Source organism: Microchirus variegatus (assembly GCF_963457635.1).
Source record: "Microchirus variegatus genome assembly, chromosome: 1".
Taxonomy (NCBI): domain Eukaryota; kingdom Metazoa; phylum Chordata; class Actinopteri; order Pleuronectiformes; family Soleidae; genus Microchirus; species Microchirus variegatus.
The window spans coordinates 47,451,206-47,478,392 of record NC_139802.1 but is presented as its reverse complement, the minus strand read 5'-3'; the positions used below and the strand labels follow the sequence as shown (position 1 = coordinate 47,478,392).

Here is a 27,187-nt window from a genome sequence, read left to right as displayed (position 1 = left end):
TGGTCACCAGAAGAAGATGCTGTGCTGGACTCAAACTTACCAGTGAGTGATGAGTGGGCTGGCAACACTGGCATCAGAAATGAGGCCTGAAGTACACTCAGACAGATATAAGGCTGAGGGATTGGTGTCTTCACTTCATCAGTTAAATTAAATTATTTTATGAATCCAATTCAGAAATAATTTGCTATTTCACTCATATTGCCTAACACTTGTGTGCTTTTCCCACAGTTTGAATAAGGTAAACACTTATTATCATGTTTGCATAGTTCCAATGTTTGTGTCTTTAATTACAATAATAATTTCACATATTACACTTTGTATAGCTTTCATCCATATTCATATTTATGCTGGTAAACAACTTCATGGGTTATTTCCTCATGCTCCTCTTAAAGAAGAGAGAATCAGAAGGATGATGTCAGGTGCTTTTACTTAAATCAACTATCTCAGGTAATCAAGGTGAACAAGACATCACCACGAACATCTTTAGATGTTTATTTTGATATCGTCATCAAAATTTTTACAAAACATTTTCTGACAATAATATACTCAAAGAAGAGCCATATTTTTGCAATTGGACCAGTTCTTCACAAAAAGGCATAAGGTCTGAATACAGTAAAAAGAATGAAAACAAATAGGGAAAAAAAAGTCCACAACCAACTACCAAAGAAAACAATGCAGCGCATATTTACACCCTACAGGAAGCAACGCTCTCTGCAAGAAATGAGTAAGGAGACGGGGGATCCTGTGGTTTGTATGAAAAGCATTCAAGGGGCAAAGTGCTTTGAGGCTGCAGTGATGCAAATATCAAATCAGATATTGCTTTCTGTCAGTTTCTCTCTGTTTTCTATTTGGACTGCACTTTTAGCTCCTTGGAGTTGAGCACAGCCTGTTTAAATAATATTACATTAAATCAGTTATGGGAAAATAAGCAAGGCTTTGAAATATGAAAAAAAATTGTTTTTCAGCGACAGAGGTTAATGATTACACAATCCCTCTGACATGAGCAGCAACAGAACAACAGAGTCAGGACAATGTGGGTCACAGGTTCAAGACCTCCTGCTAATGTGAAACAGTATGAAACAATAACAATCAATGGGGGCTGGGTTAGCTAGGCTTCCTGTCACACTTATGACAGTATGTAATTTTTAGCACTTTGCAGTTTGCACATGCGTTGATGACACCAACAAGAATGACAATGGGAATCTTGAAGTGCAAGAGTGCATTAGTGTGTTGTGTGTATTTATTCCTCCTACCTCCATCCAAATGTACGACTGTGTGCTTTCTGCACAGGAATGTATGGTGATGAAAGAACAGGAACAAAAGCTGCAAATCTAACCTGATCATATTTTTCAAATCTATTCATTAGTTAATGGATTTGAATCTGTTCAATGGGAGATAGCCTTGGATAAAGAGGCACGGGTGAGAATGTCACCACCTGCATTTTATTACTACATAATAGATTTTTAAAGTGTGTGTATTAATTGCATGATTATTTCTGCAAATACAGACTGAGACGGCAAAGTGGGTTTTAGTCATATGATGTACACAGTCACACAGCCATTGTGTTTTATCGATGTGATGCTGGGTCCAGGCAGACGACCCTCACGATTTTCACACCGGTATTTCTCTACACCAGTCAGATTCTGCTTCTCTACTCTTTTACAATCACACAAGTTTTCTGTGTGGACCTGGATTAGGAGGACATCGCTTCCTCTGCAAATTTTCTCCAATCTGTCTCTCCCTAATACATTTAAGGTGGATTAGTTGATCTGTAATTATTATGAATTGATTTGAAACTCAGGTAAATGTCCTATATCACTCATTAAAAGGAACTGCTAAATTATGAAAAGCAGTGCATGTTGGGTGAGGGTGGCATCACCTACAGGCATACCCTAGTACATAAAACATTTAGCAATTAATTGCAGCTGCCAAAAGACAGATCAGTTTTAGGCCAATCTCACATAATTAAAAGTCTTGCTAAACCTATGAGTAATTTTCTAAAGTGGGGACAAAAATGCCTGTTACATTTTTTGGGTTACTAAATAAAATCCCTTTGAACCTCCTAATTCATCCATCTCAACTCAACCCTGGCTCCTTGTCTCCTCTGACCTACAGTATTTACATTAAGCGTTTCAGTTGAGCATAAACAATGAAATATAGAAGTTTTCACTGCAATTCTTCACACCCATATTCACCCCAACTGGAGCAACAACAAAAAAAGACATGCTTCCAGCGTGGACTTGAGTCTTAACTCAGGGAGTGAAGTTGGGGGTTGCAGAGCTATGTGTGTGCAAAACCATAAATAACCAAAGCAGAAAAGGAAAAAATGAAGCCTGTTGGCATTGTGGTGCTTCTTGTGCAGACAGTGCTGGAGTTCAGCTCAAACATGCATCATTAACATACAGCGTCTTCCAGCTTGCAGTTCCCTGATGGCAAACAGAAATGGACAAAAGACTAAATAATTGCTGGCAGCACGATTGAACCATTCCAGTGAACATATCCAATTTTATCAGGGAGGCATGATTAATCCATGACTTATTAGCAGTAGATTTTAAAATATACACACATTTTGTGATTACACATGAAGGGAAAATTACCTTTGATCATTCTGTTTAGAAAAGCAGTATCATTGCTGTGAAAACTGTGGAGGGTGGCTGTACACCTCTGTGTACAGGCTGACAGAAATTATTATTAGAAGAAGAAAGTAATTATTATTATTATACTGAAGTCCGACATCCCATAAGACAATTATTAAATGGAAAGTCTGTCTCTTAAATGAGTTTCCAAACACGCTTCCCGCTCAACTCAACAGCCTATAAACCAAGCTGGGGAATTTGACTTTAGGCAGGACAGAGACATGAAGGAATCAGCAAACAAGTTGCTTTGAAACTTGACACATGCTTGTGGTTTCAAGATACAGCAGATGAGAAACATTTTTGTTTGTCTCTGGTTCAGTGCTCTTTCCTAACTGGGTGTAGTTTCCGAAAATATCAACATGCAGACATAAATAGAAAATCATTAAACAGGTTCACTCGAGTCACCAAGACGCAGACATGAAATTCAGGCCAAGGAGTTAGCAGGGTGATACAGAGCAAGGCAAGACAATACATGGATAGAATTGAGAAAGCTCCCAATTATAAAGACATTGGCACATCTGCTATTACAAAGTAAACTCCACCAGCACTATTAAGCACCTGTACTGAGTGAGTCAACTGCTTTGTATGCAATATCCTATACACAGAGGGGATTGAACCCCATCTTACTCAGGAGACTTTGGGGTTGTTTGTCTTTTTGGGGCAGGTTTTTGTAAAACATTGAACAAAATAATGGCACATTAACTGAAGAAAGAAAGAACATCTTTCACAAGTTAAACTCTAAACTAGCACATTTTATCCTTGAGTCGACCTTAAAATTGTAGATGAGTTCTATCACGAAGTTGAGGATTGGGATGCAATCAACAAGACACTCATACAGTCACTTCCTGCATGATAAGCTCTTACACATTTCTAAAGTCTGAACAGAAAATATTGAGAAGGTATGATGTTGATGTTTCAGTACCTCCCATCCTTCCCTTTTTATAGGATTCAATAAAATGACTGGATTTGAGAACCACACTAACATAATTTATGTTTTATGGTGGAGGGGTGGAATCATGAGCAGATAGAAAAATATTCATCAAATAATAATCATCAAAACAACAGACCAAGTCATGGGAAAAACCATTCCCACTGGAAATTGAATAAGGCTCCTCTTCTAGTCACAAGCAGATTGTGTTTCAGAAGAAGTGAAGTTCATACTTTTCTTCCTCATTAAAGATTCACTATTTACAAGATAAATAAGTTCTATTTGATTCTGTCCTTTGATTAGTCTCAGAATTTCTTGACATCATCTGTGAACACATCAAAAACTGTCACATTTCTTTGAAGCCAAAAAAGACAAAATAAGTGAACAAAACAAACAAACCAAAAAAATCTCTTGTTTTCTCTTATCCCAAGGATTCATCCACATTTATGGGATGTTTTGGCTCCTCTCAGTTTCATCTGCAGATCAATCAGTTACAAAGTGGGAGGACCAACTCCTGAGTCTTCATCAAGTGCTAAGTCAATATGTAGCATTGCTCAACACGGTGGACAAAGTTGCCATGTGCAACAAAGTCCAGCACCACAGACCAGCCTTGAAAACCTCTGAAAACCAGGAGATGACAGGCAATATTCCCCGTACTGACCAGCAGTCAGTCCATTCTCAGGTCAAAGAGGAGTCACTGTGCTGCTTTGAAATGCTCCCACTAGGCACGGTTGTTCTCTGTGATGAAGGAGCTTTGCCAATCCAGAGAGATGTTGTTCTGCAAACTGTCCAGAATGATTTAAGTCAAACGTTGACTCACCAATGCTTCGAGCGACTGTTTGGGGCGGTGAGAGTGGTTTGGCCTTCAGTAAAGTGGACCTTTTTTTTTTTTAAATATATGTACAATTTCTTGGAAAGAAAAATCCCCATGATTAACTCTTTAAAGCATAGTGAATAATTTTGCTGTGATGTAGTCATATACACAGGGTCTCAGTCATCCAGGTCGCTGTGTCCTCAAGAGTGTAGATATGTTGAACAACAACACAACTCAATCAAACTCAAGTCCACTTGCCTAAAGCAACATTTTTGAAGACAAAAACATAGACCTGACATACTGGTGTGGAAAATGGCCTATGTACTATGGATCATGGATGAATTATTGATCAAGTCACAATTTTTCTTTCAAATGTTTTAGTGGTTGTAACAACTGAACTGGTGAATTGAATGACAAGGTAACATTTGAGTTTCACTACCTCACTTGCACTACCAAGTAATGCTGGTAAATCTGTAAAGACAAGCTCAGCCCATCTGTAACTACCACATAGAGAGATTTGGTTGTAATTGTGAAGTTGAGTTGGCAGATGTGAGATTAGTAAAACAACTGGCATTTTGGAGAATGCTCTTGGCTAAATTAGCACATGTGCATTAAAAGAAAATGCAAGTAAACTCTTTGGTTTGACATACTAGTTGGTGGAATTCAACATGAAACATCACCAACAAAGCCATACAACTGTAAAACAAAGGAAATATAAAATATGTCTTTGCTTTTCATGAGTAAATGACTCCTCTTTATAAAGATATTGATTTGCCTTTGTGAACAGCTGAATATAAAATGTAATAATGATCACAGTAAGAAGCCTCCTGCTCTTCACATGATTATCCACTCCATCTCTGTTGTGTTACTGTTTTAACTCTTTGTAATTTATGAACACATGTTTATTGCAATTTTCCTTCCTCTCCTGTGTCAGTGAAAGTGGATTGCCATAGTGACAATGCTGACATGAACTTTAGCAAAGACCACAATTGGAAAGAAGGTAATATTTTTTATGTTATTGAATGGATGATTTCCCGTAAGTCAGTAATGATATGTTTTCAATAAGGTGCTTTGGACAAAAAAATAAACAATCAAACCAATCAGTAAAGGTGTGACAACCTCTATTGTATATCAGTGAGAATATTTCAGATGACAAATCCCAAGAATGTGATTAATTTTTACCTCTCTATTTAACAAAGTCATGTTCAGAAAACAAGGCCCCACTGAAGAACCAGCTCACCTGCCCCGTCATTTTAACGTCAGGGTGAATCAAAGGCTCTGAGTTTGACGACCCGGCTTGACTTGCTAGCGTCCAAATTTGAGAGTGCCAGTGCGCTCGGTGATAGGGAAAGGACCACTGCCGGGACCTTCACTTGGTCTAAGGGGGGGTGGAGGAGAGCAAGGCCTTGGGGCACCTATGCTGGCAGCAGAGGGAATGGCCGGCAGTGCCACTGTTTGTATCTGTCCCCTTTCGCACGGTCCCAGGTCCTCCAGGCCCTGTGGGGGTCCCTCAAAGCCCATGTTAAGCCGCAGGGGCTGATGGGCCTGGCAGTAGTCTACAATAGGTTGTTCATAGCGGTAGAAGGTCAGTGCACCCATCTGGTGAGGGACCTGTTAAGACAGACAGCAAGCAGAGAGGTTTGTCAGAGTTAAGTCAAAATCATGCCCTAACCCGCTTTTAAAAATTCAAGCCACATTTATTTCACAGGTTTTACACAGGAATCATCTTTTGTCTGAAATGATTTAATTTGTATTCATATATAAACACAGCTGTTACCCCACATTTCATGTGTGTGGTGTGGGTGTAGGTCTGGCTTTTTGATTGTGTTTCATCTCAAATTAACACATACAGGAAAATACGAATATTAGTAACATCATGTGGAACCACATTTTTCCTTTCAAATACATATTATAGAATTTCAAATAAATGAATTATTTGTTACACTGTGTTTAGTACACCACAGTTAGTTTCGCAGCTCATCACATGGTGACCACCTGAGCCTTCAGCTGCACCAAAACCAACCATGTGCCACTAAACAAATGTGACAAATGCATGTTTGTCTGTTTTTGTAAAGATGTGAGAAGCATTTCAAAGTAAAAGTCCTGTCTGTGTAAGAGCATGTTACTTGTGTCACAGCCAGCTCTTGTCACATCTGGCCATGTGTTTGATCTTTCACCCACAAACCTTAACACAAGGCCAAACAGATGAGACTCTATCTAATCTTAACCGACAACATCTCTTTTCAACTTAGCAAAACAGACCAATGAAGAGATTCAGATCAGGCCATGAAAACAGCAGACTGAGATGGTAGCTGACCTGGATTAAACACTACAGCCTGACAGTGTGACAGCTCATCTGATCAGTTCACACAAACAACAAACTGCAAAAACCACAGCAGGAGCTACAGATATGACACCAGCATGGACGACATGAATAATACAAACACCTGAAGAGAGCAATTTATTTGGAAATGTCTCTCTCCTCTAGTTTCAGGTAACTTGCTCCTTCCCCTTGTGTTTACCTGCCAGTCTGATTGTCTGCCCCGCCCTGACTGTTTCCCCATTACCACGTATATATTATTGTCTGTGTCTCCCTTTGTCTGTTGCCAGTTCATCTTGTCTTGTGAACCAGAGAGGCAGTGTAACTCCTGTGCCTTTGTCTTGTCAGGAATGATCAGTATTTGCTCCATGCCACTGTCTTGTCAGTTAGGGTTAGGGTTAGTCTCCCAAGTCTACACTTTGTCTCCCAAGTTGTGCAGTTGGGTCCAAGTCCTTGCACAGTTCATAATATTCTATAACAACTCCAGCGGGCTGTTGTAAGAAATGAACGATATCTGATAAAGTGTTACTGAGTTCATCCTAACTTAGTCTGTTGCACAAACGACCCTCTTGCCCCTGCTAGCCACTGATCCACTATGACACTGTGACAGGTCGTATACATTTAAAAAACTCCAGACTCTTTTGAAAACACACTTTCAGAAGCACTGGGTTCCTCCTGTCTCTAGCTCTCTCCTCTAAAAAAAACAAAACTCCATTAAGTGCGACTGGCTCATTACATAACTGGCACTCAGAGGATTACTCCTGTCATTTAGATACTAAACCCTTCACTGGTCCTGCCGCTGCAAGAGCCACCAAACTTCCACTCTGACCATCACCGTCACACACCTTCATCCTCTGCAGCTCCATCACAGCTTCCTATCCATGTCCAACAATTTCATTTACCAACATTAACTCTTGACCATTGCATAAATCTGTCCATGTGCACATGTGAGACTGTTTGTTTCTCAGTATTACAATGTTATAAATTCAGCCAAATATATTGAAAGATAAACAGAAATACAAAACCAGCTTTTCCAGCATTTTTACACAATTTATATTGTTGTACTGATAAACCAATAAGTACAAGCAGAGATCCTGCAGCAGGAACCTCCCGGCAGGTTTCAGTCTGGAGGCGCTGCCTCCAGTCAGATATAAGGGTACAAAGGTACAGGCTGTCTCACACACTCAGAGTGTAGTTTTCAGGGCTTCCTGATAACTGTACACACCATTTACATATCCAGCTGAATGGTAATACATTACCTTTATGAGGCAAAATTAGGAAATGTGACTGTATCTATTCATTGGTGCTGAGCAAATCAATTTACCTTAAACTGACTGTAGTATTTCAGAAAGACCATTCATGATGTATTGTCTTTATCATTACATTTGTAACATTCCTGAAGTGCATCCATATGTATATTGGAGAGAGCTGGTGCTGGTAAAGATTGTGCCTTATTTACATTTCATCAGTGATATAAGGTGGAGCATAGAGAACAGCAAAGAGGCTCAATGTAAAATTGGTTCATGTTGTGTTTTTATGTGCCAGGCAACATAATGAGCCCAGCAGTTATGAATTATGCATTTCAGTTTAAGATAGAAGAAGGCACACTGATCAACACAGGTACAAGCTCCATCACCTCAAACATTAACAAGGTTAAAGTTAACACTGAGCAGCAACTTTCAGAATGTGCAGCAAAGGCCAAGGTGTGACAACATGAAAACAACTCTCAAGGAGTTAAGATACATTATTTTAAATAGCCAATATTTTGACTCTTTATTAAACTGATTAAGTAATCAGATTAATAGAAGTTTGTGTTTCTTTTTACAGTCATGCTTTTACGAACAGCTAAGGAAACAGAACAAGTGCCACTGGCAGACAATCCTAAAAACCACGACAGTTCAAATGTCTGTTGTTTTCCAGTTAAACACTTTGATCGTCTCAAGTCACTCAAGGATTTGTAACAAACAGAAGAATAACAACATAAAGAAAAGGTGCTGTCAACTCCTTCTAAGACATTATTTAGGCTTGTTGTTTTTTTTGTAAAACCATGGGTTATCATTGGAAAGGTTGTGTCTTTATGTGGACATCACCAAGTATTCCCATGTGTTTTTGTATTCTTTAGCATGCATTTGTTTGAATATTCTGGTATTAAATAACAAATGTTTCTGAGCCACAAACCACAGGTTACCAAGAATAATTACTGAATTATTCCTGTCTTTGTCTATAGTCTTCACACAGAGACGCCACTTTGCAGAAGTCATAAGAAGATATACATCCCATAATGTATTTCAGTGCATGCATAGTTAAAGGAGAGTGTGGTGCATTTGATGTTAAGCTTCAGTGCCTATGCTGTTGGAATTGTCTATGTTTATACAAATGTATATTTCTAAAATTCACCTAAGTATCTTTTCATTTGAAATAAAATCACCACATACGTCCCAGTTCTAACTAAATGTGTGTGGTCTAATTGAGCAGAACACTAGACCACCTGAACATTTTCATGTTATTTATGGGCTACAGTTTGCACATTCAAATGAAGTCAGGGTCACAATCATGTTATTTCACAACTAAAGAAATGTCTCCTCTTACAATAAATCTCCTGCTGTCATTGCTGAGTTCAGGGCAGAATCATTTCTCCTGAATTCAACCTTACCAGGCGTCTTTGCTGATCATGTATTGCATTATGTTCTCTCTCCCATTGTAACAGCACGAGCAGCGTGTCTAAGTAATGAGCACGACCCAACATAAATGCTGTGTAGCCAACTTGGCTCCACACTGATAGCGTCAGTCGCACTTTAATCAGGATATTGGGAGGAGTGAGCTTGGGAAGGCAGGTCGAGGCTTTTTAAGACCGGACTAATAAGACATGTCAAAGGGAGCTGGACAGAAGCCAGAATTGATGTGCAGACCTTCTCATGATCTCCTTTCCATCACACTTTGTCATGCATTACCTCAACAGGAATTGGACAGAGATGTGTTTTAACAAAGCTGGATAATCAGTGAACAAACATTTTTTGTTGACTAAATGTATAGCTATATTACAACCATCCAATATTTTATATCTGATAAAAAATGAATGAATACTAATTACAAAACATACTTATATGTTTTATCCACTGCTGCCATTTTCTTTTAGGTGCACACACATGCATAGGAAATCATCACACAATTTGAATGAAAGCAATAACAACTTCTTATTTGCCAGTAATTATGAGAGATTGTGGGGTGCAGAATTAATAAGGAGATGTATGTTTTCATTTGAAAAGCTAATTAGCCACTGGGCTTAAGTAATTGCAGGAAAAACCAGGTCGCTTCAGAAAGTCCCTGGGGCAGTTATTCAAAACCTTGCAGCAGAACAAATCCCTCAAGTGAGAATGTTTTCACTGATAAACCCTGACCTGACTGTTCCTTCGAGGCAAGAACGTCTCCAGTCTGAATTTCAATAAGAAGTACCACAAATGGGACTCAAGACAGAGACATGTCTTCTTCAGTTCAGAGACTAACAAGCAAATAACCTTTATGATCGCCTTGCCTTCATTTGACAAGAAGTGCAGTCTTGTTCCCATGTTCACCCATTCATCTGCTTTGGAAGAAGAAGAAAAAAGAAGAAAAGAAGAAGTAATTTCTTCTCAACACTATGCTATTCATTTAATCTCCTGCATTAAACATCCACTAAAATAGTGTTGGAAAATAATCATCTGATTTTATCTCACCATTTGAGAGAATCACTGATTATTAAGTACCATTTCAGTCTCGCAGTTCTTGCATGTCACTGTTAAATTATTCTTGTACTCGGCTGCTGCTACATGTGAAGCTACTGAATAACTTCTTTCACCAAACTAAAAATCTTTTTCTTTTTTATATATATATTCTCATCATGTCTTGACAGCCATCATGGAATAATGTTGTTTAGAAACAGAAGAAGCTGGTGTCTTATATATATGATTTCTTAGTATTTTATCTGTCACAAGTTAATAAGTAAATTATGGAAAACCCTGGCAAAAGATCTTCCAAAACCACTCGTTCCAATTACAGACAAAGACTTCCAGTGTTCCCGGGGCTGAGTAACCTACTCATGTTAACTTTTCCACACCAACAGACTCTGTTAAAGTCCTGGCCTAAACCTTTTGAAACTCAAACAGAAAGTTCTAGTCTTTTTCTCTAGAATAAGTTCAACAAATGACATGAATGACATTTAGTTGGTGGTAGTTTCAGTCATTGTTCACTTGCAGTGTGGTTGCCTGTGAAGCCCAGCTACCAGTAAACCTATAAACCATGAATAAGGGTAATAAAATACTATGTAATAGTTCATAGTTCAGATCAAATCACTTAATGGTTGATGTTCTAAAGTTGTGTCTTTCTTTTCACTCATCTTCAGGTGAATACCAATCGCTCTTGTTAGTTTCTTATGTATTGCTGATTACTGATGTCCCACTCTTATTAAAGCTGTTGTCATCTGTGTTGAACTGGACGATTCTGTTCTCCAGTTGTCATTCTGAGAGGAAGACATGCATTTCTTTTGAGCATATTCATCCCAATATTCAAGAGTATTTTCACCAGTGACAAGAAAAGGCCACTACACTCCCTCTGTTATAGTACAATTGTGTTGTTCTGCCCATAAGAATATGTCATGGTGTAATCAGACGCAAGCAAACACTGACTGACACAACCATTGTAAACCTTACAAAATGCCCGGTCAGCAAATTGAAATGAAAGTAGTACTGTAAAACATGTAGTTACAGTTTTACAATTACAACTACATGAATCACGTGTTCATCACATTAAGTCATATCAAGTCTAAAAGCCTGAAATGCAACAATAAAATACAGTGAAGACACAAACAAAAGAAAACAGAAGAGTGAGGCCTCACCGATGTTTAAAGAGCTGCTCCTCCACTGTGTGTAAGTGGAGATGTGAAAGCAACATGACGGCTCTTTCCTTTTTACTGTGCTTCTCTTGGGGTAATTGTAGCTCCTTCCTTACATTTAAAGTCCTGTCAGTCTGACAGAGATAAATGAGAGTCTATAACTGAATTAGAGGGAGGAGAAGGTGCCAAGAATTACCGTCCTCCACTGATGCTAAGTGGTCTGATTGCGTGGTCAAGTCCTGGGCATTAAAATGACTGTTTCCATGGTAATTTCTCCAGAAACACAGTACAGGTTTTTTTTAGTGCCTGATGCAAAGTCAATTTATAAATCCACTGCATTTTTGATTTCTGCCCTGATAGGAGTGCCCCCCACTGTTTATGACCGTTCATAACAAGGCATGCAAATGTTTCATTTTTCACATATTGCATGTTTTGGCAGCTGTTGTCAGTTGTCTTATTCTAAGTAGTTATATCATTGGTTCCAGCAGGTTTTGCATCCTAAGCTAAGCTGACAAGATAATAATCATAAAAACATGTAACGAAGTAACTGCAAAACAACTAGTGTCTTGTTTCTATAGAAAAGCCTCTGAGGATCAACACAGCCATGAAGATTCCATTTCTGAGGATCAAGAATGTTTGAAATCAAATGTCTATTTCCATCCAGTCAAAAGTCTGGTTCATACTCTGTCTGTGGATTAGGGTTTGTCAGTCTCATAACCAGAGACGTAGTTAGAACAAGGATCATTTGCTTCAATACACAGTTCCACAGTAAAGTCTGAGGTCATCACTAATTATTGTCACCTACTGATGTATTTGTTTACCTGTTTACTTTTTACATATGCGCTGTTTACCTGTTTACATTCACTTAACTGCAGTATTTACCTGTTTACTCCCTTGCACTTATATTTATTTTTTATTCCTTAAACTGCCCATAAACTTGTGCAATAAACAACATATTATTATACATTTATTATAGAATGTATATTTATAGTCTCTGTACATAACCCTCCATACCCCTATGCCCATAAACGTGCAATATACACATACAACTTACATGTACATAATACTTATCTGAATTTTACAATCTGCACAATCTGCTAGATGTCAACTGAATTTCATTGGTTCTGTACTTGTACTGCTAAATGACAATAAAGATGAATTGTCACAGCATGTACCAGCATCACATGCCAGCACATGCTATCTATGTGTATATTCAAACCATTTTTAATGTATTTTGTTTTGTTACAAAACCATTGCTGTTGTATGCACAAACAAGGTAAGTTTTGCTCTTTTCTAAGCTCATGCCTGAATGTACAAAGATGAACTTGTGTGAAAGTGTAGACCAACGCTGACAATGCAATATAAAGCACTGGAAGATCACCACAATGTTTCAAAATAATGTTTTCACAGCAAGTAGAAGACAATACACAAAGTATTATGTGAAATATATCACAGATATAGCATTAGGTAGCTGCTACATTAACCCTGAAAGGTTAGAATGAATGTAACAGAATATTAGAATGACTTATTCTGTGCTTGGTCCTGGTCACCAACAACCAGTCATGTCATTTCTCATTGACCTTTTAGTTCGTTATTAAAAGTCCTACCAAGACAGCATTACATGTTAACTGCATAGATGCAATGTCATCATTACACACACAAAGCTGTTTTGTTTAGGTATCAATCTGTGTAAAGTCCTTGGTTGATCATTTGATAATGTTCTGTGAGAAAGAGCAAATCTTGTGAGAATCAACAATAACAATGCACCCAAACATCCTCTGAACAAGAAATATGTGGTAATGGTGTTAAGCAACATACCAACAGATGATGTAAAAAAAGATAAATACGATCAATAAATGAAATATAATAAGCAGATGGTAAACATGTTGACAAATGATTGCTCACCTGGGGTAAATTGTTGCCTCAGATTTGAATAATCTACCCAAAAACCATAACGTCGATGAACATAATAACAGCATAGCATATAGCATGTGTACATCTCATTGCTACCTTATGTTTTATGCACATACTGATGAGCTTCCTCTGAAACTACAGGTGACGCTACGGTTTATAGGCCAATTAAACAGAAGGAGAGTCAACTTTTTTTGGTAGTACCATGACAGCTTTTGTTACTGTATGTCTTTACTTTATTGGTTTAGCCGACACCCTGCTGATAAGGAACCGACTCACACCGCTCTGCAGGAGACACAAATCAATTTGAACTCTGTGTGAGAACCAATCAGCACTACAAATCCTTCATGGAGTGTGTGGCAGCGGATTCCACTCTCAGGGTGAACAGGGTGGATGTGAGCAAATCCTGCTCTCAATTTCAACTCTACATGTGTCATCGAGACCCATCATTTATCTGCACAATTCTTATCTGTCTCTTGAGGTGGAGACAATTCACTGTTATAGTTAAACCTCAATTAGGACCAAAAAGGAGAAAACAAAGTGCTTTCTTGTGTTTTTGTACAAATTGTGCTATTGTAGCTCTGATGATGAGTCGCCACCATGGGAGATGAGAAAGCATATTTCCTTATTGAAATGTATCACTACATAGTATAATAATGTAAGAAATCTGCTTCCACTGAGACAGAAAAGTGCAAAACATGGTCATCACCAAACTCATCACAAATACCTGCTGATGTCTATGATTTTAATACTGATGGTGCAACACTATGCTGTCCAGTGTGTTTGTACCAGTGGATATAAGACTGGGCACGAAACACACAAGCATATACCAACATGAAGGTGATGTCCACAACTGAGGAAAAGTAAGAGCAGACTATATTTTCAAAGGCTCAAACTCCTCTCAATGTTCTTTCAAAAGCCACACCCTCACAAACCTGAAGGAAACCTAACCTCTAGGAATGACAATGGGCTGTGTTTTTGATTCAATGTTAATTCAGTTTTATTTGTATAGCACATATGCACATAGTATGTCAGAAACCTTTACATTATTATGTATTAGAGAGAAGAGAAACCAACATTTCACATGATGCACAAACACTCGGCCAGTGAGGATCCCCCAGGGATCTCCACCACCCTTACCCTAACCCAGTGATGCAAAGTCCTGATCACACAGTATCTTTTCAGATACTGTAGTTTTTCACTATCACACAGTATATTTTCAGATACTGTAGTTTTTCAGTATCACACAGAGTAAGCTGAGGCCACTACAGACATCAATACAGCTAATATTACAATCTGTGTTTTGCAGGGAAATGTCACATATACTGCACAGACATGTGAAGGGAAATCCGTCAATAATCATGTATTTTATTGTAAGTTCCTTTCACCCAAGGTCACAATACAAAAAAAACTCAGTCACATTAGTTCTGCAGAAATGTAATATTTTACAGCATGAACCCTTTGCCTCCTATAGAGCAGGGTTTCAAGCTCTGTTGGTCAAAGATGTCCTAATGTTTATGACTCTGTTTCACCCCCATTGTTGCACACTTTCATTGTGGGGGTCCGGTGAGTAAAAATGGCATGAGATGAAATATTTTTTTCACTCAGAGCTGTCAGAGATTTTCCCGTCTTGCTTTTACCATGGAGGACTAGTGAAAAGTTCACCTTCCTTACATAAATTGGCTGAGAGATTCATTTCTCCCCTGGCATTCTCTCTGGAGATGCCACTGGGAACCTGGGCATCTGCTCTGTGGAAGGAGATGACAGGACTATTGTTAGGGGAAGCAGTCGTCAAAAGCTATGTTCTCTTACCTCATCCCCTCAGTCATTTTTCTTTCCTCACTTTCTTTCTCCTTATGAAGCCTGTCAGAAAGTGATGACAGCCACTTAAAAGGCAAAGGCCAAGGCTCACATCCCCCGATTTCACCTTATTCATTTCAGTATCTTTCAACTTTATCATAATCACAATCCCGAGAGACAGCCCATCCAAATCATAGTGGTAAGAATCGAAATTATGACAGATAGCAAGTATGACACTACGTTAGATGTAAAGATTTTCTCTCACTCTTTGTCACCCCCCCCCCTTTCCTGCACTTTAGGAAAAGTTAAACTGTATATATATATATATATAGTTAAGAAAATAGTGGTCACATTTCTGCTGCTCTTGTGGGTTGGATTGTGGGGAGGCAGCATGGGTTTTCTCACAAAAAACATCACTGGGGTCAGATAATGGGGAATATGAGGGTACATCCCTTATCCATCATCTGGGAGATTAAAGACACATAACCACCAACAAATCCTTCTGATCAAATCTCAAATCTTTTATTTTCAGCCAATGATGCAGCTGGAAGAACTCTGAGGCTCATTGGAGAGGAGCTGTTGCAGAATATTTTCTCCCTGGGCCTGAACCGACTTCCCTCATGACAGTGACAAGCCTTGGTGTTGATAATGTAGAAGAGTTTCTCCAGATGTGGCCAAGTCAATCAAGCATGACCAGCGCTTTCATAAGTGGGGATGTTAGATAGACTGGGGATTTAGAAAATATAGTTGTCTGTGATGTCCCATGGGTTCTTCCAAATCCCTAAGTGGCAAAGTTGAGAGAAGCTAATTAGTCTAAACATGAGACTGTGTCAATGTTATTACAAGAAAACAGACTGTCTCAGTCAGTTGCCTTCAAACAACAGCTTTACTACTTACTTCAAAGTAGAGGATTGTGTAACATGCTATTGAAATGGTAACAGACCACTTCAAAGTTGTCAAAATGCATAATCAAATAAAGTTGTCAGGGTCTTTAAAAGCAGTATTTTTCATGATTGTCCATCTCTAAAATAAAGTAAGTGTATCAGAGAGATGTCAACATGACCAAAAAAAGATGCCAACATTACCAAACTTTAGTGCAGCCAAGGCCCAGTAATTATCTGAATGTTGAGAAGAGGTTAATAAACATACCTGAAGCATTTTGAAGAATGACCTAGTTGCCATGTTTTTTTTTTGTTTTTTTTCTGTGACACATCTTCTGGGACACACTCATGTTTTTATTGAGGGTCTTATTTGACTGAGTGCTCAATGTCAGCCATGCCATTGACTGGTGACCTGTTGAGGTGGCACCTCACCTTGTGCCTGATATTAACTGGTAATGACTGCACCTGCTGCCCCCCATATGATGTGGATATTTATGTAATATATAGCAATTTAATACAAAAAAGGAATGTGTATTCTACTCCCCAAAACACCACATCACAACTATGTATGGCATATGTTTATGATAACATGATGCCAAACCTTTTCATATCATGCCACAAAAAAGCAAACGTTTGAATTGAAAGGTTTCTTTTTGTAGATGACACCTGAATTAAGACAGTTTTATGAGCAATGACAGATGTGGCATTTCTGTGGTTTTAAAACAAGCGTGGGATAGGATGCTTGTGTTATTTCCTGCAACCTTTACCTCCCTCTGCACCTGGAGTTTACAACTGTGTTTCCAGTTTCCAAGAATCAACCTATGGCTATTGTGTTGCTTTATTCATAAGAGGTATCGGGGGAAGGAGGAGGGATGAAAGAGAGAACATGAGACATCAGACATCCCTAAATAGATGGCATGAGAAAGTAAACAAAATCCTCTGCAATTTGAATATCAATCAGGTCAGCATGTCTCTGAGAGAGAGAGTCTAATTATGGGCCAAATGAACATTGACTGTTTTCTAATGGAATTATTCAGACAGCCTGTGTTTGTATACGCCACTTCCTCCATTTGTTATTCCCATTCATTAGAGCTGCATATTACACTTTGGTGGTCTTTGGCAAATGATATTTCCACACAAATTTAAGAAGCCTGATAATTCTCAAAGAAAATCATATAGGGATCTTGTTTTTTTCCCTCATTTCCTGATCCAACCCTATCAATGCCCATTTTTTCCTCCCGCATCACTTGGAGGGTTTTAACAGCCCAATGCAGATAAGACCAGTAACTACGTGCAACAAGATGAGGCAGTTGTAAATGAGTTCTTGACTGACGTTCTGCTGAAAAGAATTCAGTTGTTGGAAACAATATCATTCGGCAGAATTCAGGGGGTGTTGGCGGGTGACAGTGACACTGAAATAGTAGCTACACTGCCACCACATCATCAAACGAAGGAATGCACGTCGGTGTAGCAATCTCATCTCAACTTCACTGAAAATGGTTCTTTAAGAGCCAAACCGAGAAGAGAGACAGTGATGGAGAAACAGCATGTTGTGCATGAATGAAAAAGAGTTGAAAATGATGTATTATGCCTCATTGATATACTGTTTTACAGTCACTTCATCTCAGTTATTTCTGTGATTTAACTTAAGTTATTTAAATAGCAGTTGTATTCATCATACTCCACTAAGTGCAGCTCTTCCAGTTGCAGCTCAACAGATCTGAATTTGTATTTGTGCTGAAGAGACTACACCAGGAGGAACTCAAGACTTTGTATAGCTGGTGTAAGTCATCATTAAAGTTGTAAAGTACCTCTTGTCTGCCAAGACAATAACTTATGACATCTGTCTTTGTGTTTGATGTTGGCTGTCAGTTAACAGCTGCTTCTTGTGGTAATTACTAGGAAAAAGGGATTACTGGGGATTTTTGATGCCACATTGTTTGCCGTGAATTGGTAGAAAGATTAGAATGTTATGATTATAAAGTTGACACTGTCAGCTTTGTGATTAAATAATAATGATACAACACTTCATTAGTTCCTTGCATACTAAAGTTTTGTATCTGAACATATAACGTGTTGTTTATTTTGTTGTTTTATTATGAGACAGAAGACAAACATGATTAACTAGAAACAGATAAGCAATACAGCAAGTGTTGTCATTGCTTAATAGTGGAAAAACACACACAAATAGGGCCCAAACTTAATGGTGATGTTGATGCTACAGGACAGCTGTTACTATCAATGTGTTTGGTCTGTGTTTGGTGAAGTGAAGAAAACAGCCAGTCAGGGATGAAAGTCTTGATCAGGGATGGACGAGTGAGGAGGTACATCTGCAGGGAAGACTTTGAGGAAAGACAATTCTGTTTACAGCAGAAACATCTTGGCTAATGGGTGGAAGAAGAAAATAGACACATAAAAAAGTGAAATATTTACATCTTCATTGGATTACTTCACTACTTGATGCTTTCGGGCTTGTGGCCTCAGCTGGCAGCTTCTGTCTTTTGTCTAAAAATCTGCAGCTTCTTAGCTCCTAAGCTCTCCACGTCTGTCCTTATCCAGGCCTGTATGTGTCATTTTAGCACTTTTCAGTGAGACTTGCCCTGTGAGTCTTGTCCACTTCTGTTGGTTTCACATCCTCTTAACCCATACGGTTTGGTAAATTGGGGGGGATGAGTGCAGCTGTGAGCAATTTCACCGCAGTACTGATAAGCAGAACAATTGCTTCTACAAGCATTTTTTCAAGCTTAGAATCTGCTCTCATCTGAAGCACCTATGTAAGAAGTGTTATTTACAATCTATGAGTGAGTAATATCCCACCACAGCTACTGTACATCTGATATCTGACAATACACAGCTCCTCACTTCCTCCTCCATTTCCTGAGAGGAAGCCTTCAGAGAGAGAATCACTGAGCTGATAAAACTCAGTGAGCCCTTTATTTGTTAGGGTAAAGGAACGTTGTATAAAGTGGTGACTGGAGGTTCAGTGGATCTGCTCACCTTATAAGCAGGCTGAACAGGTTTCATCCTTCTGTCATGGCAAACACTCTGCTTCTCACACAATCACACCATCACACAGCCATGTGCAAAATGCACAAATGCAGTTGTTAGTTGAATGGTTGTTGTCTGAGTGCACAGGAACCAAGTTTAGTTGAAAACACAGAGAGGGCAAAGACATTTTCCTTTTCTGTGTGTTACATTCACACTTTGACATCTTAAAAGCCATTTGTTCAGCAAAGCACATCAATTCTATACACAATAGAACTTAGAATGCTGCCTTTTACACTATGGGCCTGATTTACTAAAGCTTTGAGCGTGCAAAAACATGTGCAAACTGGATTGCACACGCAGATTTACGTTGATGCTGATCTACTAACAGGGCACAACGAGGAGTGCGTCCCTCAGACGGGCAAAATAGCACTCACAACCCATTTAGCGTTCTTGCCTTAATGCATATGCAATATGGGGCGTTTACACGCTATTTTGCGTGTGATGGGAGGAGAAAATGTTAATATGTTCTTTTAGCACGTGCAAAGTGATTTATCAAACCTGAAACTGATTGCGGTGTTTATTTTTGCGTCTATATTTAGCACGTTTGAAAGGCAGGTCTTAACTGGCACAGCGGTGCGCACACATGGCTGCGGTTATTTATAGTTATATTATATTTGTAAATCAGGAAATTCCGATTTTCCAGAGCATGTTCAACTACATGTTCACAGATGACGCACATTCATTTCTTATTTGGTATATCTGAATAAATTAAATATAGATATCCAGAGGAGAAATGTATGTTTGTACTGGTATGGGCTTACATTGGTCTGCAGTTTGTGGTTCAAGGAGGGGTCGTACCCACGTTCCCCGGTTAAGACCGGAGGAACGGGGAACCCCGCTTTACCTTAACGGGTCCAGCTCTAACCTGGTCTATTCTCAGTGCACGGCGAAGCGCAGGTGGCACAGTGCGCACACGTCACCAAAACCTCACAGGCAGGTTACCCTAACCCTAACCCTTCCAGTTCCAGGCAAATTTAAATGCAATAAATAATCACAACAATCACTATTTAATGTAACTATCTGAATCAGCTATAGATATATCATCTATATCGATTGTCCCGTCGCCTCTGACGTCAGATCAAAGGCTGTTGGCGTAATGGAAACTCAGCCTGACTGAATGAACACAGATGAAACCAGGGACGGACTGGGACTAAAAAGCCGTTGTGATGATCCGCTTTATTTATTTATTTACTTATTGACAAAAAAGTCACACATCCATTGAAATTAGACTTATGTGTAATCTTGATAGAAACAGCAGAGCGCCCCCTGGCAGCTGTCAGTGAGCTGCAGGTGAGTCAGGAGGAGAGCGCAGCATCTTCTTTTTTTTTTTTTATGGCAACATCCATAGTCCATAGTTTTCTTTGTTTGATACGTCAGGTGATGATGGAGCTGTCCAAAATACCGACGCAGGATTAAAATAATAATAATAATAAAAGGTCCTATGGACCAGGGGAACAAGGATGTCATATATGCTTCGATCCCAGTTATCAGCTCATCGCAGAACGTCAACTGTGCTTTCTGTTCAGTTGCTTCAAATTTCATTCTACGCTTCCATTGAGTCTGCTCTTTCTCCATGTTGACAACTCTTGACTCGCGCAAAATCCTCATTTAAACAGGGCGGTCTTAACCACTTCTGCGCCTATAGTCAATTGCGGCCGCAATCTTAGTAGTTCACCCGCAAAACGTAATCCAGTAGCGGGAGCAGTCTTTCTGCTCGTGCAAGCAATTTAGCACTCTCTATTTGGAATCTTAGTACAGACGGGTGCACAGAAAAGACTATCAAACAGAAATACATTTATTTGGAGTGGTGCGATTCACATTATACATCATATAATGTGACCTTTAAGACTCACTAGGGTTTGTTTCTGTTGTTGTTACAACTTTTCTCTGAATAATAAGTTAATAATTCGGTTTTTTTTCTTAAATTTGTCACAATTTATTACCATGGCTAATTTTGCTAATGTTAATCAGGAAATTGGGCCTCTGAGATAAAAATGAAGTTCACTCATGTAAAGTGAATCATGTCACTTTATTCAACGTTAAGATCAGTCACCTGTCATGGTCTCCTTTGTGTGACTGAGTAACACATTGCACATTATCAATCTCTCTGAATCCTGCACCACACTTAAAATTCACTTTTCGTCCGAGTTCTATTCTTCCTGCTGTCAGACTTCAAATGAATAATTTCAACCTCTCTCCCTCTCTGTCTCATTTCTGTCTTGATGTAAATAGATGACCCAGATAGAGAAACATTCGTGCCCCATTTACTGATATTGCTCAAGTTAGCACATACTTCATATTTTAAGATTTATTTTGGAAAGCAGGTAAAGAAACATGTTTGATGTCAACATGTCATTGCAGGTTGAATTCCTTGTATACAACAAAATAAATAATAATCATTAATAGGTAAACTTGATGGTGATAATTTAAAGAAACTATACAGCAAGAAATAATAGATTTTTGGTATGAAGAGTATTTTAATTCAAGGCATGCACAGCTCAGCATTTGGCCGTGTCATCACCATCGACTTGGCAACATCGTTTGATCAGCACTTAATGGCACTAAACACAATCGCTTCAAGACAACATGGCTTTAAGAGTGGAACAGATGTTTCACCAAAGTGAGCTTGCACTTTTAATTAGACATTGACACTAAATTCATTAGCAACAGCAAATGCTGCAGTTTACTATAAAACTGAGAATAAAACATGTGGAGGAGATTATATGAGTAAAGTTGTTAGGTATGATGCTGTCAAACAGTGATTTCATCATAAATGTGTTCTGTCATTCAAACACTGAGCTACAGTTTAAAACATACAGCCACATCTCCAGAACATCTGGTACTTTGTCGGTGATCTAGACGTGAAGAACATTTTAAGATGGAAACAATCGCCATTTCTTTCCCCACAGGACACACCTTAAATGCTGGCTATTCCATTGGCCATTATTCATTCAAACAGGTGTGCTCATGAGCCTGGTTTGAAACTTTAGAGTAGCACTTAGAAATAATAAAATACAACTATCTTCAACTGCAGGACTAAAACCTATTGTTCAACAAAAAAAAAAACAATTTCAGAGGCCCATGACACCTTGAGGAGCAATACCCTCAAAACTATCAATTTACAGTGGAGAATTATTGAACTGCCTCATGCTTGACACAGAGACTTTATTCTAACCACAATGAATTCTGAGGGGATTTTCCAATAGATGTCTGCTGAGCCTATAATACGACTCCATCTACACTCCAGCTCCACTGGAAGCAATTCTCAGTGCCACACACACAATATTCTCACACTGATCCTCATCTCACTATTACAGGAGCATGTGCATCACACACACACACACACACACACACACACACTTTTGTCCACAACTGAATCACTGGTGTGATGTGGTTTCTGCTCCACCTTCTATGGAGTTCATAAATGCCAGGCATGTTTCATCCAGCTGTTGCTCAACACTAAAGAAGTGTGTGTGTCTGTGTGTGTGTGTGTGTGTGTGGGTGTGGGTTTGTGTGTGTGTGTATGTGTGTGTGTGTGTGTGTGTAACGTAATGTGACTGATGGACATACATTATTACATTTACATTACAATTACATGTCCGCCTGTCACACCACAAAAGACCTTGGTGCTGTTTTCTAGCACTAACCTTCTTCCTCTCGTCTCTGTCTCTGCCCTGGAGGCCACATCTTCAACTTACATCACCGAAATAGGCATATGTCCTCCTCTAAAGATGTCGAGCTTGTGTATAAATTTTACACAGCTGATGTGAACTGTTTTTCCCTTTTAACAGTGACAGAAATGAATCCCCTGTTAGAGATTACTGTGGCATGTAATAGCCCTTGAGTGGCTTGGTTTTGTGAGTTTAACAAGGTTAAATGAGTTAGCTGGGATGGTTAGGAAAAAGGGGGAGGGGTTTGAAAGAGGGGAGTAAAAGAGAAAGTATTGTGGGCTACATTTTCAATGTCTGAATTTAGAAAAGCATTATGATGCATCATGACCCTTTAAAAACCCATAAACAGCGTGGTCAGAAAAAAAACAGAGCAACAAGGGAACGACAATGTAAAAAAAACAAAGCGTCACAAAGAGAGTGGGGGCTCTTTTAGCTTATAATAATATAGAAATATAAAGCTCTTAAAAGGAAAATTCACCACTAAGACTTTAATCTGAAAGCATTAATTTAACCTGACCTGGTCATGTTTCATTGTGCAATGACAGCATGAAGAAGACAAGTCCTACACTCTGAACAACAAAAATCCACTTGATGATGATATCATGTAAAAATATAATAATACTTATATTTTACAGCATGACATGAGACAAATGCACTACACATACACAAATAAAGATATTCAATATTTACCTTGAATCAATTATGACAATAAAATCTGCATGATGTAAAAACTCCTGATGATCATTTTAACTTCAAGTTCAAGCTTGTAAAACATTGCATGTACTATTGTGTGTGTGTGTGCGTGCGTGTGTGTGTGATGGGGACTCTGATTGTGTTTTCTTTTCTTGCCTTCCCTGAGGAGGTGACATGGTTGCTATTGTAATTCCACTCTCATTTCCTACATGGAGACGGCGACTGCAGACTTGTCACTCAGGAGAAGCAAAGAATCAGCCTGTCAATCAGTCAAGGGGCCATTAATGGAGTGAGGCCTGGAGAGGCTGCACATGCCCTGCTGCTTGTTACCCTCACAACATTCGTCCATCTGTAAATGTATATGATTAGTGGGATAAGCTACTGTGAGCAAATAATTGGGAGCAAAGATGACAGAACAGAAAGTCTAATGGAGAAAAATCTGTAAAACTGGAACCATTAGATTGAATTATTTTTGCTGAATGAGAGTAGTGAGAAAGTACTCAACGAAGTTTTAGTCATACTGAAATGTAAGTACCTGGTGACTAAACAGCAGACAGCAAACAGGCTTACTGAAGGCAGCAGTGTCATTACAGGATATTAGTTTATGCATAAATGATATTAACGTGGTAAGAATCTCAATACAAAGTATGAGGCAATGATGGAGCGTCTGCAGCAGACAGATAAACAGAGGAAAGAGGTGAGAGTGAGAAGCCAACGACTGGATGAAGAGCAGAACGAGAAAATCTTAGTAATAGAGTTTGACACGAGCAGAGTGTGGAGTGTGGCAGGTCCCACTCTGTCCCACTGTGTCTTCAGCAGAGCAGAGCTCTAACCAGAACACCATCCATCAGCCAGTCACTCACAAGTGTGACATGACAGAAAATCCTCTCCCTGTCAAGGTAGAAAAGCACGAGCAAAAGAGCTGTGGAAAATTAAAAAAAAAAAATAGGATGTGAGAAAAGAGAACGTGATTGAAAAGACTGACGGCTCTAAAAACAGACGAGCTCCAAGATGTCATTTAAGACATGATGGTTTATGCTTATATACATACACATAGTTGGAAAAAGTCTTAGTGTGAGACATGACTTGACAAGTTCACTGGCCATAAATGTCATCCAGTCTTTGAACTTAGAAGCATAACATCAAAGTCCTTGTAAATTCAGGTCATACAATGTCATTTTTGTGACTGCATTTCAAAGAAAGCTTTTTTTTTTTTTTTTTAAATCACTCACCTGTCTCTCAAATGATAATTAACTTTCAATGTGGCCTCAGCTGGCAGCTTCTGTCTTTCAATTCTGTTACATTCACTTAATGTTTGAAACTCAATTCTACTCAATTTATTTGTATAGTTCCAAATCACAATGTCTCTGTACATACACTCTTAGAAATAAAAGTGCTAAGTAGAACCATATAAGGTTCTTTGGCTTGCCCTCATAGGAGAACCCTTTTTGGCTCCAGGGTAGAACCTTTTTAAACCCTTATTTCAGGAAAGGGGTTTTAAAGGGTTCTCTGGCTCAAAATGGTTCATACTGGAACCATTAGTGTTACCAAGAACCCTTGAAAAAACCTTTTTTCAGGGTTTTTCAGAAGCAAATGGTTCCAGGTAGAACCTCAGCCCTTGTAGAAGGAACCTGTTGGAACCCTTATTTCTAAGAGTGTAGTAACACAGACACTTTTATTATATTACAGAGAGAAGAGAAACAACAATAGTTCACACAATGAACAAACACTAGGGGTCAGTAAAGTTAACTGGTAATTAATTAGATTACTCGTTAATGATAAAAGTAACACCGTTAGCAACGCCATAGCATAAAAACAATGACAATATTACTGCCATGACCACTGCACATGCTACCACAAGTTAGCACGTAGCAAATGAAGGATGTGGTGGATGTTCAAGCAGAGCAAAAAAGAATCTGATGAACCATGACCACAAATGACTGTTTCTAAACAACAAATATTTAACAAAAAAGTAGTTAGATATGATAGTTAATATGAGCCTTTGACCACAGTGTCCATTTCCATATACTGTTACAGATCATCATTGAAAAAAAAGAGCACAGTCAGCCTTTATATTTAGGCAATTCTTATTAACACTGGTGCTTTTCTTAAATCTCTTTCTCATGCAAAGCAAAAACCCCAAAAACTGTTTATTAATGCCTATAGTTGCAGAAAAAAAGAAAGAAAGAAAGAGAGAAAAAACAAAAACAAAAATCAAAATGCTCCAAACGCCATAATTATGATTTCACCGGCAAGAAGACGAGGAAGACAAATGTAGTTTGTACATGCTGTGGACTGAATGAGGCCACATACTGAAAACTTGGTTTGTTTGAGCTGCAAAGAACAAACAGGCTGTTGTTAGAAATCAAGTGGTTTCTCTCAGGATCTTGTGGGGAAACTCGCCGTCATGAGCAGAAGCCCCAGGAGCCATTAGGGTGAGGAACTGCAAAACACTTAACCCTTTTATCAGCCGGGTCTCATTCATCGTCTGCATCCAATTTTATATTCAGCTCCATCCCTGCCTCTCTCCCTTCACATCTCTCTCTCTCTCTCTCTCCTCTTTTATGCTCTCACTTTCATTTTTCTGTCTCATTCCTTTTGTCTTCTCATCTCCCTTCTCTGCTGCTCCTGCTGCACAGAGCTGAGGCTTTCACAGGGGAACAGTTATCGATTGAACTGAGTCAGCTATGTACCCTTTAATTCATTAAACCCCTGCTGGCAATGCCCACTGGGTAATTCCAATAATGTAAAGGGACGAGCCAGAGCCTATACATGTCACAACTATGCATAGGTGAAGGTATAAGGGCCTCATTCCATGCATGAGAGAGAAGAAAACAACACTTATAGACACAGTTGTCCACCATGGTTCTTGGTGGTAAAATGACATTGAATAAATTAAGACATTGAATGGCATTGCCTTCTGTCTTATAGGTGAATAATAGCAATAATTTAAGTGATAAAATTCTCATGAATAATCACATGAACGCTCCGACAGTATAGTCCACACAGTTGATCAAGTTTAAGGATTTTTGGTTAAGTTTAAGCTCAAAAGACTTTAGCTTGACATCATAATACGGAGATACAAAATGTCAATATTTTATGTCTGAGGAAGACATAAAACATATTTAACTCGAAACAACTTTAATTGTTCCACAAATCTAATCAGGATGGATTTATCTTCAACCAGGACATTTTATGTTTCTTCTTATTTTAATGCTTAAATAGTGATGCTCTCTCTCTCTGATAATTTGAGGAACATGGAGAACAGATGCAGGAAATCACATTTCACACTTGTCAACTTAAAAGGTCAACATTTTACTTTTATTAAGTCTCCACCGCATTTGCTTAAGTTGATCCAGTCAAGTTGACATACACACATATGTGTGTATACATGTATACACATATATATATATATATATGTATATATATATATATATATATATATATATATATATATATATGTGTGTGTGTGTGTGTGTGTGTGTTAAGGTTCCCCCACTGAGATGAAGCAGTGGTATTCACCAAACCTTATTAGAATGCCAGTCTGTCCTGACAGAGATAGGAGAGACACAGGCAGCAGTCAAACACACACACACACACACACACACACACACATGC

General features: G+C 38.7%; 1 protein-coding gene across 1 annotated transcript in view; it reads right to left on the bottom strand.

Annotated features, from left to right (window-relative positions):
• Positions 1–5,683: 5,683 nt before the first annotated feature.
• LOC310944683 (leucine-rich repeat transmembrane neuronal protein 4) overlaps positions 5,684–27,187 on the bottom strand; it is a gene marked incomplete at both ends in the record, with an annotated part of 53,367 nt that continues 31,863 nt past the window's right edge. The window contains one exon of the mRNA XM_083910490.1: positions 5,684–5,989. Within this exon, the coding sequence (XP_083766616.1) occupies positions 5,684–5,989 (306 nt within the window). The remainder of the gene's footprint in view (positions 5,990–27,187) is intronic.